Source organism: Arvicanthis niloticus, chromosome 24 (assembly GCF_011762505.2).
Source record: "Arvicanthis niloticus isolate mArvNil1 chromosome 24, mArvNil1.pat.X, whole genome shotgun sequence".
NCBI lineage: Eukaryota > Metazoa > Chordata > Mammalia > Rodentia > Muridae > Arvicanthis > Arvicanthis niloticus.
The window spans coordinates 2,443,387-2,458,227 of NC_133432.1; the positions used below are offsets into that span (position 1 = coordinate 2,443,387).

Here is a 14,841-nt window from a genome sequence, read left to right on the forward strand (position 1 = left end):
TCTAGGCTGGATGAAATGCCTTTTCATGGTGATTTTATACAAGCTCGACACCTATGCCATGCTTCATTCACGTGTACCCAGAAGGGATGTGGCCATCCCTGTGTCCTAGAGGTGTGTACCATGAAGAGAAACTGGCTCTGGTCAGACTTTCTATTTCCAGGGGGGTGATAAAGTGAAGGACAGCAGAAGAGGCTCATGGGAGCCAGCCGTGTAGGGCAGCTGCACCTCACCAGCAGTCAGCCTCACTAGCACAAGGACATAAACAGCCCAGCCCAGCCCAATGGTAGGAACAGGAGTCATGAGGACCAAGCCACTCCCTTGTTGAAGTTGAGTCTTAGCCCACTGTGGCTGGGAACAGATGAGACTGAGCTCACCCATGGTGAGGAATGCCAGGAGGCAGAGGCGCCACTGCGTCTCAGCGGTTGAATCCCAGCCTAGTTTCTGGCTGGGTCTCCTTCCTGTTGACACCTGCACTGAGGGTAGATTCTGACATCACTCATTGCTCATAGGTGGTCCTCAGTCACTGGGTGTGAAACCGGAATGAAATTTTATACCCGATCCTCTGCTGAGGCAAAGATTTTTTGGTCCAGAGCCTTGGCTACATGGCCTAGGAGCTAGGAAGCGGTCACTTCCTGTTCAGACAGGAAGTGGAGGGAGTAGAACAGGGAAGACCTCTTTTCGGACTGAGGTGGCCTGTGGATTTGAGGAAGTTTCAGTATTTTGCAGTTTGAAATGCTAAGAAGGCTGAATGTGTTATCCTTTATTTAGATGAGACCAGAGATCTCCTGGAATTAGTCATGCTGGAGAAACAGGCACACATGGCCATGTCCAGATCTTTATGTGACGATGAGGATGGGAACGCAGGGGCTCACAATTGCCCAGCAAACTTGCTTGCCCAATGAGAAGAATCTCATCCCCGCCCCCGCCAGGCTCAGGAATGGGGCAGGGGTGATGGTGGTTGGGGGGGGGGGGGGAAGTTCTTGTCTTCAGTGTTAGGAGGTGTTTCAGAGCAAGGAAAACAAGACGGAAAGTGGTTAAAGGCAAAATCAGAACGTTCATGTCCTTTGATTCCTTCTGAGGTAGTCAGCCACTCATTCTTGCAAACCTCTGTCTCTTCTTGCATCTGTCACAGAAAAGGATATCCTTGCCTCACTAGGGGTCTGGGTTATAGGCCCCTTCTTATAGACCACTTCCCTGTGGTAATAGCAGTATGTGTCAGATTTTCCTCAGAATCCTTTGCCATTTAATTGCCGGAGAGGCCAAGAAGGTAGCTGTACTGTTCAAATCATCCTTCTGTAGATTAAGAGGTGGAAACAAAGAGAAATCAGGTTACCTGCTCAGGCCGTCCATTTAACAAAGGCAAGAGACACGAGTAAGTCCAGGCTGTTGGAGACAGAGTCTTGGTCTTGACTGCTTATGTGTTTTTTGTTTGTTTGTTTGTTTGTTTGTTTTGTTATGTTTTTGTTTTGCCTCTGTGAAGAGAAGGGTATGAGCTAGAACCCGGATATGGGGAGGTTTAGAAACCCCTTGCTGTAGTGTGTTCTCAACAAGATTCTATCTGAGATCCTTGCATTTTTCCTTTCTTGTCCTTCTGTTTATATCTAGGAGATGAGCGGTCTGTATCAGTTTCACATTACTATACCAAAATACCAGAGACAACCAACTCATAAAGAAGGAAGGTCTACTTTGGCACCGTTCTGTAGGATCTAGTTGGTAGCGACAGGCCCCATTGTTCTGAATTGGTAGCAGCCAGGACACTGCGGCAGGCAGCACGTTGCAGAGCAGACTACTCCCTTCAGCGGGAAGCAAACAGAAAGAGTCTGGGTCCCACAACCATTTTGGAGGCTACGCCCTCAGTTGCCTAAAGACCTTCAACAGGCTAGCCTGACAGTGGAGGCCTGTAGTTCCAGCACTTATGAGGGCAAGGGAGAACTGCAAGTTTAAAGCCAGCTGGGACTATCTATATGCTATGACCCTGTCTCAAAACAACAACAACAATTAACATCAACAACAACAACAGTAATAATAATTATTATTGCTAGGCAGTAATAGCAAATGCCTTTGGTCCCAGTCTTAGGTCTCAAGCCTGGGACAAATGACAAACTGAATTGCCTATTTAACATATCAAAGCAGACTCTGGCTACCAGGTTCTCCCAGCATCTCTCAGTCCCTACCTCTCCCAGAATCCTCCTTGCTGGGGTACCCCTACCTCCTACCCTGAACTTTCTAGCTCAGAGGCTAGGCTATCCTTCCCCCAGCCGCTCTTCCGTGCATAATTCAGACATTTTGGGCATGCAGACCCCTTTAAGCTTCTACATTTTTGTCCTCTTGATCTCCTGGTCTCCAGGCCCTCCCCTCTCCCCTCTCCCCTCTCCCCCTCCCCTCTCCCCTCTCCCCTCTCCCCTCTCCCCTCTCCCCTCTCCCCTCTCCCCTCTCCCCTCTCCCCTCTCCCCTCTCCCCTCTCCCCTCTCCCCTCTCCCCTCTCCCCTCTCCCCTCTCCCCTCTCCCCTCTCCCCTCTCCCCTCTCCCCTCTCCCCTCTCCCCTCTCCCTCTCCCCTCTCCCCTCTCCCCTCTCCCCTCTCCCCTCTCCCCTCCCCCCTCCCCCCTCCCCCCTCCCCCCCTCTCCCCTCTCCCCTCTCCTCATGTGGTCCAGCGTTTGGCCATGTTTATTCTGGACTCTTCCAGATGTGTCAGCCTCTAGCTCTAGTGTCTACAATAAACCCTCTCCTCCACCGTACCTGACAACAGCAGTTCTCCTTTTTTATTTCTTTTTTCATTCATCCAGCCCTCGGGAGCTGAGGCAGGTGAATCTCTGTTCAAGGCCAGCCTGCTTCTCCAGAGTGAATTTCAGGATAGCCAGGGATATGGGGAAACCCTGTCTCAAAACAACAACAACAAAACAATCAAACAAAAACAAAAGGAAGGAAGGAAGGAAGGAAGGAAGGAAGGAAGGAAGGAAGGAAAGAAGGAAGGAAGGAAGGGGCTGACATTGGGTGTTGCTCACAGGTAGAGCACTTGCTACTTACACAGGAGGCTCCAGGTTCAGTCCTCACCACCTCACAGAAGACCCCACTTCTAAAAGACCCAGTGCTCCCACAGAGGTCCCAGAGAACCAAATCTTTAACATGTAGGCCTCTGGAGCTCTTTCATCCACACTGCAGCAGGAGGCATGACCCTCTGCATCCCCAGTCTAGTACAGAGCTGCCTCATGCCGTTTGCTGACCGACTTTCTGATGGGTGAGGAAATGCATTCAAATTCTTAGCAATGCTTAGTACAAGCAGAGGAAAGAGAAACCAGGGCTGTGATGGCAACACATGGTTGAACCCTTTCTTAACACCTGGGCAGAGGTCACCTCTAACCTGCCTGTGGAGCCCAGTGGTTGTCTCAGTACTGAGGACATTCCGGTGACAGACCACAGGGTTGCAGGGTTTAGAAGACTGAATCAATGTTGCTCCCTCACTACCTCAGCAGCTCCCAACTCCCTGTGATCCTGAAGGCTTGAGACTGTACAGAACAAGCCATCCAGCCCAGACATGGGGCCTGGGAACACACATTTATAACAAGGAACAGCCTCAAGTGTGTTAAAAGCTTGCTGGGGCTGCATCTTGTGCTTCTAGACATCAATAGAAGTCACAGAGGCTCCCATCTCCAGGCCTTCCTTCAGGACCCTGATGCAGGGAGCACAGTCTGTCTGCTTAGGCTTGGTCTGGATTGTTTTAAAACAAGGTCTCATATGTAGCCCAGGCTGGCCTAGAACTTGTAATTTTCCTGCTACAGGCACGGATATGTGCCAACGCACCCAGGTTGGCCACCATCCTTGTTTGCCTTCCTGTGGCTTTGATAAACATCACGACCATAAGCAATTTGGGGAGGAAAGGGTTTACTTAGTTTACGTATCCTGATCACAGTCCATCATGGAAGGGAGTCAGGGCAGGAACCTGGAGGCAGGGACTGAAGCAGAAGCCATATTGGCTCACTCAGCCTGCTTTCTTATACCATCCAGGACCACCAGCCCAGGAGTTGCACCAGTCACAGTGGGCTGAGACCAAATGCTGACATGTCAAATCTGATGGAGGCAATTCCTCGACTGAGGGTCCTTCCTCTCAGATGACAGTCAAGTTGACAAAAAAAAAAAAAATACCATCATAGCCTTCGTCATGGTGTGTGTGTGTGCATGTGTATATATACAAGTGTGCACATGTGTGTTTCTGTGTATATGTGTGTGTATTTGTGTGTGTATGTGTGTATGTATGTGTGTGTACATGTGTATATGTGTGTGCATGTGTGTATATGTGTGTATTTGTGTGTATAAATGTGTATGTTTGTATATTCATGTGTGTGTGTTTCTGTATGTATGCATGTGTGCACATATGTGTATCTGTGTATATGCCTGTGTATTTGTGTATGTATGTGTGTATATGTGTGTATGTGTTTGTGTGTATATATCTGTGTACTTGTGTGTGTATAAATGTGTGTGTGCATGTGTATGTTTGTGTGTGCATGTGTGTATGCATGTGTGCACGTGTGTGTATACATGTGTGTGCATGCATGTGTATTTGTGTGTGTGTTTGTGTATGTGCATGCATGTGAATTTGTGTGTTTTTATATGTATATGTGTGTATAAGCATATGTGTGCTTGTGTGTGTATGAGTGTGTATGTGTGTTCATGTGACTGCATGCACTGAACATGCATATAGAGGTCAGAGGAGGGTGACATGTGTTCTGTATCATTAATCCCTTAAGGCAGGATTTCTCTGAACCCGAAGCTTCCTATTTTGGCCAGGCTAGTGTCCAGTGAGTCCCGGGACTCTTCTCTGCTTCCTAATACAGGGTTTATAAATACGTGCAACCATGTCCAGTTTTCACACGAGGGCTGAGGATTTGAACTCATGCTTGTACAGCAAATGCTCCTACTCACCGAGCCTTCACCTCTGAATCTCATCACAGAGGCATGCTTAGTGTATGTAGTTCATCAAGAGAAACTGTGGCCAGCAGCAATATTTGTCGTCTTACCTGGGTGCTCTGTGGGGCTCAGTGGACTAGAGACCCATCTGTGCTCTGCCCACCTGGGATCTGCTCAACTGGGTTCTGCCTGCCCAGGCTCTGCCTACCTGGGCTTGATCACCCGGGCTCTGCTCACCCAGGCTCTCTCACCTGGGGGATCACCAGCATTTGTTCTTCTGTGTGTCCCCACAGCTAGCTCTCCTGGCATGTTCTGTAACTGGCTCCCACAGGTTTCACATCTGCCTCCTGACCTGCCCAACCAGCCTGTCTTGTGTGCATCGAGCAGATAGATGCTCAGTTCCCTTCACTAAGCCTTAAGGCTTCCAGAAGAGCATCATGTCATATATACACTTACAGAGAACTCATGTCAGGATGGGAATCCTGTGACTAAATCCACAGTCAGAGACTCACCCTGTGGCTTCTCATTTACTGCCTTCTTCAAGCGTGCTTGGAAATCTGTTTGCTTGAAAGTCAGTTGGAAACCACGTCACCACCTGTCTGTGTCAGGGCAGAAGAAAAAACAACCTGGATATCTGCAACTAGGCAGCGTGGCTGTGAGAGGAGAGACCACCATGGGCAGAGGCTGTAAACTTCTCAAGAGTATGACCTGTGGAGCTGGACCTGAATGTACAGAGCTCAGGCTGTGGGTTTAGGGGCGTGGCTGGGTGGGTTTAGGGGCGTGGTCTGGGTGGGTTTGGGGGCGTGGTCTGGGTCTTCTTCAGTTTCTAGCTCTTTCTTGAATCTACCCTCCGAAGAGTAAGTGAAACCAAAGGAAAGGGTCATCTTGTCTTTCACAGTCTAGGACACCCCAGGGCAAGATAGGTTACCAAGGATACCCCCTGCCCCCAGCCACGGTGCTTGAGTTGATTTCTTTATTGTCATCTTGGGTGGAAGAGAACATTCTGGAAAGGGAATCAGAACTTAAGTCTAAGTTAGTCCCACTGCTTGGGTCTGTGTGACCTCAGAAAGAATCACGGGGTGTCTCAAAGCATGCTTCCTCTTTTGGTGAAAGCGGAAGGGTTGGGGCTGTGGCCGCCTTGTGGAAAGGGTGATGCCTGGCACCTAAGAGGAGCTGGAATCCAGTCAGAGAAGCTGTAAAGCAGGAGACAAAGGTGGAGAAAAGAGAGAGACCCACAGAAGATTTCAAAGGCCATCTTACCTAAGAGCTGAGAGGGTTTGTATCCCACTCTGTTCCGGTTAGACATTTTCTGCTCGATACAAGTCAGAGTCTTCGTGAAGAAGGAAATGTCTGTGTCAAATTATCAGCTTGGTCTGTGGGTAAGTGTGAAGAACTAACTTTCTTTCTTTCTTTCTCTCCTTCCTTCCTTCCTTCCTTCCTTCCTTCCTTCCTTCCTTCCTTCCTTCCTTCTTTTTTTATATAATGATTGATGGGAGAGGACTCAGACCATTGTGGGTGGGGCCACCCCTGGGAAGGTGGTTTGTGTAAACAGGCCGCGTGAACCATGGGGAGCAAGTCAGTAAGCAGCATCCCTCCACAGCCCCTGCATCAGCTTCTGCCTCCAGGTCCCTGCCCTGGCTTCTCATGGTGAACTGTAAGCCAGATAAACCCTTCCATCCCTCAAGTTTCTACTGTTCTTGGTGTTTAGCACAGCAACGGGAACCTAGAGCTCCTGTGAAGAAAGGGACACAGCACATGCAGCTGAGCGGCTGTGTGTACCGGTCCCGCCTCCTGCAGCCTCTCCTGGCTTGTGGTTTCCTGGCCCATCTCTGCCTCCACAGGGGAGCTGTAAGCCTTGGAGCCCTGGTCTCTTCTCTCCTCCTTAATCTGTGTCCTCCTGTCTTCCTAATTGTGAGACTGGGGGCTCACCCCACCAGCATGACCTCATCCTACGTAATCACATTGGCAAAGACTCTGGTTTGAATAAGGCCACACTCTAAGATTCAGCAGGGGCGTGCTGTGCACCAAAGGGTCTGAGGTTGGATCATTCACCCTGGAGACCATGGTAATATGCATAGCCCCGTGCTATAGGTGAGCGGTGTTCTGATCATTCCATACGGCAACCCCATTGGCTGGCTCTGGAAGCCCCATTTAAGCTGAACAGGAGGCCCCACCATGTGCCACATCCAAGTCGCCCCAGCTTAGAAAGGTGTAAGACCCAGCCCTGCCCTAGGCTTTGGCTCTCAGGCCTCACTAATGTTCAGCTGGGGTGGGCAGGATTGCATGGAATCAGGGGACAGTCATCAATGTCACCCTGAGACGCTGGCGGGAGGACCCCTCCACTCAAGCAGGCACGGTTCCTGTGGCTGTCTCTGCCCTGTGCAGGCCACAGCGAGTAAACAGTCTGAAACCCATTCTCATTAGGCTAATTTACGAATAAATTACCATATTCAATGGCCTTATTTTTACTGCTCGTTAACAGGCCCATGATAGGATGATAATTACGGGATTTTAAGTGGCTAATGGCAGCTGGGGCGTCAAAAGCAGTTTTCCCCAAATCTGTTTATGGCAATGAAGGTGAGGGGAGGGAGGGGGGCGCACAGGGGGAGGGGGGACATTGAAATGTTGAAGTCACACTTTGTGTGGAAAAAAAAAAACCCGCTTTAATTGTTGAGTATTTATTAGAGAGGAGGGAGTCTGTAATTTAAAAAAAAATGAAACTCTGAAAAACAAAGGAAATTAATTAGTCTTCCCTGGGTGCCGTGACCTTCAGGGAGTTGTGGAGAGACAGGAGTCCAGAAGGCTTGCAAGTCGCTGTGCTTGGCTGCTGCGGTTCTGAGGGCAAGAATGGCCTGTGAACCGGAGCTCGCCAGGATGCTCCCCTCAGCGTGTGGCTACAGAGACCCCTCAGGGGGATCCCTGTACCCGACATCTTCACCCACTGACAGGACAGACTCGGTTCATCTTCTGCCCTGTCACCAGTCACCAGCTTCCTTGCTGAATGTCACGTGCACCGTTCTGTCCAACACCCCACTCCTTGCTGTTACACAGGGAGTGATCCTGATGCAGACTGGGATCTCACTCTGATCCTTTGTACATTGATTTTTTTTTTTTTTAAACCAGGAGACAGTCACCCCATGGGCTTGACTCTTATCATCCCTGCTGCTTTTTTTTTTTTTTAATTAAATTTATTTTTTTTACTTATTCACTTTACATCCCATTCACTGCACCCCCTCCCACAATCCTTCCCTTACCCCCCACCCCCACCTCCCGAATCCTTAATGGAAGTAGAAACTGAGACACAGAGAGGGTAAGTAGCTTTGGCAATGTCACACAGCCAGGCCTGCTCTCTGTGTCTCCCCAGGAGGCCCTACAAAGCCACTCCTGCCACCTTTTCCTTTTGTCGAACCCACGACCAGTGGACCCCACGTTACAGGGGATAAAATAAGACTTCAGACAGGACAAGCCACTTACCTGGACTTCCAAGATAAGTGTCTCAGCTCGAAGCCTCTGCTAACTGCTCTGAAAAGGGCTTGAAATGGAAGGACTGTGGTCTGGGGACAGTTTGGGGAGGAACATTTGATGGGCAGTTAGGGCCACTGTGCCCGGTTCTAGGAGCATCTGTCCTGCCTACCTGCTTGCCTTCCTTCCAGACAGCTCCTCACCCTTATCCCCATCCCTCCCAGGCCCTTAGATTAGTATGCAGTTCTCGGAAAACAAGCAACCAGCAGCTGACAGTGGGAATAAATATCGCAGCGACTTGGTTAGCATTTGATCCCAGCTGGGGCTCCGGGAGCTGAAGTCCTGGAATGTCTTGGCAGTTTTTAATGCTGAATAATTTGATTAGATCAGTGGCTGAACTGCTGTTCCTGGTGAGATAAACCCTCCCTCATTCCAGGGGACTTGGGGGACCACAGCCCCCACGCCCTCCCTCCTAGCTGGCTGGCTGTAACTCTGTGCCCCCAGCCCAGGCCCATCTCTCTCCATCTCCACATCCTCCTGCCTCTCCACCCCTCTCTCCTCCTCTCTGTAATCCTCCCTCTCTGCCTCCCCACCCACGCCAGGTCCACCTCCTCTTCTTAGGGCTCACACTTCAGTTTCCCACACTTGTCTGCGCCAATGTCTGGTGAAGTGAAGACAAACCCCACCGATTATAGACAGGTGAGGGGTGTGTGTGTGTGTGTGTGTGTGTGTGTGTGTGAGAGAGAGAGAGAGAGAGGGGGGGGGCCACCAGGCCTCCCCGCTCCTCCTGGCCCTCTTTGCCTCATCCTCCAGAACCTTCTGGGTCCTTCCTGCACTTCTCTGTCAGCCAGAGGCCAGTTTCCCAGTCCTCAGGGTGACATTTCCTGGGCCTTGGCATCCTCTAATTCCAAATTAGGAGGTAATAATTCTCTTAGAAGGAACAGAGTCTGCTTAGGCCAGGAGTCTTGTCTTGGGTAGGGGAGGGGCTGAGGAGCTGAGGAGCTGAGGAGCTGAGGAGAGTTTTGGGACACTGGAAAAGAAAGAGAGACATGCAAAGTCCTTCCGTGACTCTGGAAAACCCTTTAATGCCTTCTGAGGGGAGGGGATGGGTACATACAGACCATGTGACTTTACGAGAGGGGTCCCCGTAAAGTGACTGCTGCCAAGGCTATAGGAGAGAACCGAGCCATTGCTGCCCAGGCAGGAAAGAGACTGGAACAAAGGACCAGGGGACACTTTCTATGTGGTCATAGTAACCTCACCAGTCACCCAATCTCCCCTTCTGCCTGCCTTACGGCTGTACGGTTGAAGATGAATCAGAACCACCGTGGAGACCCTTTTCCAGATCTCTCCAGATCAAGAGGGTTCTGCTCTGTTGGGGCAGAATGGGAAAGACAAGTCATGAGGATGTGAAATGCTCTTCCCCTCCGAGCTAAGGCTCCTTATCCACAAAGAGACAATGAAGCCACACACTACCACCTACACGGAGGCCACCACACTGCCTACCATGCTCCTTTGTCCTGGCCTGGCATCCTGTATCATCTGGCTGCTGAGGAACCCAAACCTGTGTCTCACTGGCAGGCCCAGGGGACAGTCCTCTGTTTTCTAAACCAGCGCTGGGCAGATGTCTTCTCACCTTTGTCTCCTTGGTTTCCACCTACAGGCCTGGGAGTCTCTCCACAGGAGCCATTGCATCAGCTGTTTTGTGGTAAGAAGAAACCAGTGTGGTTCCATCTACCTGAGAAGAAACCAGAACTGGCCCATCCACCCCTCTGCCCCATTTCATCTTTCATGTCTCCCTTCTCTCCCTCACTTCCTAGTCATATTTCTCCCCCTCCCTCTGGTCCATCATCTTCCCATCCATGTAGCCATTATCTATGGGATGATAGTTCCAGAGTCCTCCCCTCCCCCTCCATTCCCCTTCCTCCTCCCCTCCTCCTCCCCCTCCTCTTCTCCTCCCTCTCCCCTCTCCCTTCCTTCTTTCCTCTTTTCTGCCTCTCCCTTTTCCTAGCAATTAATTTTTAGGCACCCAGAAACCCGGCGGTTGGTACAACATCCCCTCTCCAGTAGTCTGATGCTACTCTTCTAGGGGGAAAGGCCACGAGACCAGAAAGAAATGTGCACTGTGACAAACAGACACAGCAACAAGAAAGAGCAGTGGAGGAAAAGATGGGGTATGAGTGGATGAGGGAGGAGTGGGGCTGTCTCAGTTAGGGTGTTACTGCTGTGAGCAGACACCATGACCAAAGCAACTCTTATAAGGACATTTAATTGGGGATGGCTTACAGGTTCAGAGGTTCAGTCCATTATCATCAAGGCCGGAGCATGGCAGCATCCAGGCAGGCATGGTGCAAGAGGAGCTGAGAGTTCTACATCTTTATCTGAAGGCTGCTAGGAGAAGACTGGCTTCCAGGCAGCTAGGATGAGGGTCTTAAAGCCCACACCCACAGTGACATACCTACTCTAACAAGGCCACACCTTCTAATAGTGCCACTCCCTGGGCCAAGCATATACAAACCAGGACAGGGGCACTTCAGGACAGGTATGGGGCAGTCCCTGGGTAATAATGACATTTCTGCTGCCTCCGCACCCGGAACAAATCTGCAAAGCTTGTGACTGCAGGACTTGTCAGGACCTTGAGATTACGGTCTTGTCCTAGGCTGTGGGCTGTTGTGGAGGAGTTAGTCTTGGAGGCTCTATATCATCTGCTGGCCTTGCTCCATGGCATACACAGGAACATGGATTGGCTGCTTGGACTGACCTTCAAGGCTTGAGACAGTTTGAGAAAGGTTGCTCTCAGACTTCAAGAGGAAGGGACACTGCTTCATGGCAGAACCTGGCTTCCTACCTTGTGATGACTTGCAGTTCCCTACACCTCTCTCTGGGACAGGCCTCTGAGTGCTTCACAGGGTTCTCACAGGTGTGAGAATGGCTGCTGCTCACAACAGAGGCCTCGTGCCCTGTGGTCAGTCCTCGAAATCTCTCTCTTCTCCCATATGCTAACCCTGGTCTCTAGAGACAACCACTCCTCCTATATTCTCAGCTGTCTCTGTGGGCCTCAGTCTGACTTCCAGTTAAGGAGAGAAGGTAGACGTGACCTGCGTCTGCCTGAAACCAGAACTCTGTGTGTCTCAGCCCCTCAACCAGCAGCCTTCCCCTCAGGAAACTGGACAATGCTACTTGGGCTTTCTCAGGTGGTGAAAGGACCCAGGTGTGGACACTGTAGGGAAGAGACCTTGAGAGAAAGGGACTGGCCCAGCTTAGGTTCATTTTTGAATCCTGACCTTCCTCCTCCTCCTCTTTCTCCTCCTCTTCTTCCTCTTCCTCCTCCTCTTCTTCCTCCTCTTCCTCCTCTTCCTCTTCTTCCTCTTCCTCCTCTTCTTCCTCTTCCTCCTCTTCCTCTTCTTCATCTTCCTCCTCTTCCTCCTCCTCCTCTTCTTCTTCCTCTACCACTTTCTCTTCCTCTTCCCTTTCTCCTTCTCTTCTTACTTCTTTTTCTTCATCATCATCTTCTTGTTTGGCTATTTAGTTCTTTGTTTATTTGTTTTTGACAAAACCCAGGCTAGCTTCAAACTCCCAGTGCATGGAGGATAGCCTTAAACTTCTGATCATCCTGATTCTACCTCTCAAGTGCTGTGCCACCCACTCTGAGTCTGTGCAATGCTGGGACCCAAACTTGGGCTTTGTGTATGACAGACAAACAATCTACCAGCTGAGCTGTGATCCCAGCTGCCTCTCTCTCTCTCTCTCTCTCTCTCTCTCTCTCTCTCTCTCTCTCTGTCTGTCTCTCTCTGTCTCTCTGTCTCTCTCTCTCTCTGTCTCTCTCTGTCTCTCTGTCTCTCTGTCTCTCTCTCTGTCTCTCTCTCTCTCTCTCTCGTAAAACAGGTCATCTGTTTTTCTCTCAGGCTTTACAGGGTGCCTGCTCTATGACCCAGAGATTGTTCTCAGTGAGGGTTGGGGTGGGGGTGGAACTAGAGCAAACCAACAAAGCTGTAGTGAGAAGGCACCTATAGAAGATGTCACAGTGAATGGAGCAGTGGGGACCAGCCTGGTCATTTAACAGGCAAGTATGTGTGTGTGTGTGTGTGTGTGTGTGTGTGTGTGTGTGTGTGTAGAGGAAGTGAGAGGGTAGGAGGGAGCATGGAACTTGTTCAATAAAACAGATGGATGAACAAGGATTGGCTGGCCTAGTGAACCCTGTCTGTGATGGGCTCCGTGACCAGCGTGAATGGTCTCTGGTCTTGTTGCTTCAGGAGCTGCCTGTAAATTGGGGTACCAGGGCTGCTAACTTCTTTTAAGGTGTGGTAGATAATCTCTAAAAGAAGGAGAAGGAAAGACCTGGGCTGAGTTTTTTATCTTGGCATTTTTGTACCTGCTGTCTGCAGCTTACAGTCTTTCTGAATCCATGCCTCAGTTTCCTAATATGTAGACAACATTCTGCTATCCTTGATAATGTTTTAGGTACCAACCAAGACAGCATGAAAGTGGGCAGAAAGGCTTTGGGTCTGAGTGGTGGTTTGAATAAGAATGCCCCACCGCCCTGGGCTCATACACTAGAATGCTTAGAAGCCAGGGAGTGGCAATATTTGAAAGGATTAGAAGGATTAAGAAGTGTGGCCTTGGGCTGGAGAGATGGCTCAGAGGTTAAGAGCACTGACTGTTCTTCTACTGGTCCTGTGTTCAATTCCCTACCACCGCATGGTGGCTCATAACCATCTATACAGGGATCTGTTGCCCTCTTCTGGTATGGAGGTGTACAAGCAGACAGGGCACTTATATACATAATAAATGAATAAATCTAAAAGAAAGGAAGGAAGAAAGAAAGAAGGAAGGAAACAGAAAGAAGGAAGGAAAGAAAGAAACAAAGAAACAAAGACTGAAGTGTGGCCTTGTTGGAAGAAGTATATTACCAAGGGTGGGCTTTGAGATTTCAAACGCCTATGCCAAACCCAGAATCAGTCCCTCTCCCTCCCCCCCTCCCCCTCCCCCTCCTCCTCCCCCTTCCCCTTCCCTCCCCTCCCCCTCCCCTTCCCCCTCCCTAGAGGTTAGGATGTAACTCTTAGTTTCTGCTGCAGTGTCTGCTGACATTTCAGCATGCTGGACTAGACCTCTGAAACTGTAAGCCAGCCCCCAGGTAATGTTTTTCTTTATAAGAGTTTCCATGGCTATAGTGTCTCTTCTCTGACTAAGACAGTGGCCCACATAATCTTGGATTTTTGAGTACTTGGTCTTCAGTTGGTGGCCCTGGTTTGAGAGGCTCAGGATGTGTGACATTTCTGGAGGAAGTATCACTGGAGGCAAAGGCTTTGAGGTTTCAAAAGCCCACACCTTTCCCAGTTTCATCTCTCTGCTTCCTGCTTCCAGTTCAGGAGTTGAGCTCCAGCCACCAGGCCTGCCTGCCTCTAACCTTGCCTGCTCTGACAGTGATGGCCTCTGATCCGTCTGGACCTGTAAGTCTAAATAAAGCCTTCCTTCTATAAAGTCACCTTGTTTGTGGTGTTATATCACAGCAACAGGATGGTAACTAAGTCACGCGTGCATAAAAAACAGATCCCTGCGTATCTGCACTCACCACTCCAGGAGCCCAGTAACTATTAAATCTGTACACGTGCACCCCATCTTGGGAAGACTGTTTGATACTCAGGGAATTGCCAACTGCTGAACTCCTACTCATCTCACAAAGCCCTGTTCACATTGCCCTCCTTTAAGGAAGACTCTCTACTTAGCTGACCTGGAGTGAAGATGGTGCACTCTTTTCTTTGTTGTCTTGAACCAGGCTCAAGCTGGGAAGCTGTAGGCTGTTTTCCCCCCTTCTATTAGGCTGATGGTCTGATCCTGAACCCCAGCTCTCCACAGAGAAACTGCTACCTGCCAGGTGCTCAGTTGCTCCTGTGGGGAAACATGGAGGAAATACGGAGCAAGCCCACTCCCTTTACTCAACTGAGGACATCGGGAAGACGCATGGTTCCAAGCTATAAATGGACTCATATTTTTAAATGTGTTGGGGGGGGGGTGTTTCTATTTAAAGGAGCCCTGATGTAAAACCTTTTTATAAAATAAAGACATCTTGAGTATATGAATAGTTGCCCTCTGACATATATGTTTATAAGTGGAGATTTTTTTTTTTTTTTAGTTTGAGGATCAGAAAAACTGATACTTAAAAAAAAAATCGGTTTGATAAATATTTGTGAGGTGCACACTAAACGCCAGGCTGTGTGTTGGATGTGGGCAGGACAGCGATGGTACCATCCCCTAGAGCCTGAGGACCAATCAGGCCCAGCAGCTTGACCACAGCCTCCCCTTCAGCTGTGGGTTCTTACCCCACTTACTTCAGTTTCTGAGCTTCAGTCACTTGAACCAATGTAATAAAATTACATCTCCCGGCAGTACCGAAATACAATGGGAATGCATTCCTCGGTGGTTTGGGAAATTACCTGGCCCCTAACTAAGCACACTCACTTCCACCGTTAGAAGG

General features: G+C 49.7%; 1 protein-coding gene and 1 long non-coding RNA gene across 10 annotated transcripts; one reads left to right on the forward strand and one right to left on the reverse strand.

Moving 5' to 3' along the window:
• Nucleotides 1–793: 793 nt before the first annotated feature.
• On the reverse strand, nucleotides 794–6,250 carry LOC143437552 (uncharacterized). Its single transcript, XR_013106966.1, has 4 exons — nucleotides 6,165–6,250; nucleotides 5,417–5,503; nucleotides 2,739–2,875; nucleotides 794–1,293 (listed from the first exon to the last, which is right to left on the reverse strand). It is a non-coding gene; the product is annotated as an uncharacterized LOC143437552 (long non-coding RNA).
• Nucleotides 5,517–14,492, forward strand: LOC143437551 (uncharacterized). 9 transcript variants are annotated; one of them, XR_013106961.1, is made up of 7 exons: nucleotides 5,517–6,283; nucleotides 8,269–9,065; nucleotides 10,030–10,074; nucleotides 10,456–10,540; nucleotides 13,442–13,500; nucleotides 13,731–13,816; nucleotides 14,143–14,488. XR_013106961.1 is itself a non-coding variant. In XM_076922388.1 (7 exons), the coding sequence occupies exons 2-7, from the start codon at nucleotides 8,714–8,716 to the stop codon at nucleotides 14,406–14,408; spliced, it is 579 nt and encodes a 192-aa protein (XP_076778503.1). In that variant the 5' UTR covers nucleotides 6,152–6,283; nucleotides 8,269–8,713; the 3' UTR covers nucleotides 14,409–14,492. The 9 variants fall into 9 exon arrangements, 3 of the variants coding, with proteins under 3 accessions (XP_076778503.1, XP_076778504.1, XP_076778505.1); XM_076922388.1 differs by lacking the exon at nucleotides 13,442–13,500 and having other exon boundaries at nucleotides 6,152–6,283; nucleotides 8,269–8,776; nucleotides 8,988–9,065; nucleotides 14,187–14,492; XM_076922389.1 differs by lacking the exon at nucleotides 13,442–13,500 and having other exon boundaries at nucleotides 6,152–6,283; nucleotides 8,269–8,776; nucleotides 8,988–9,065; nucleotides 14,213–14,492.
• The last annotated feature ends 349 nt before the right edge of the window (nucleotides 14,493–14,841 follow it).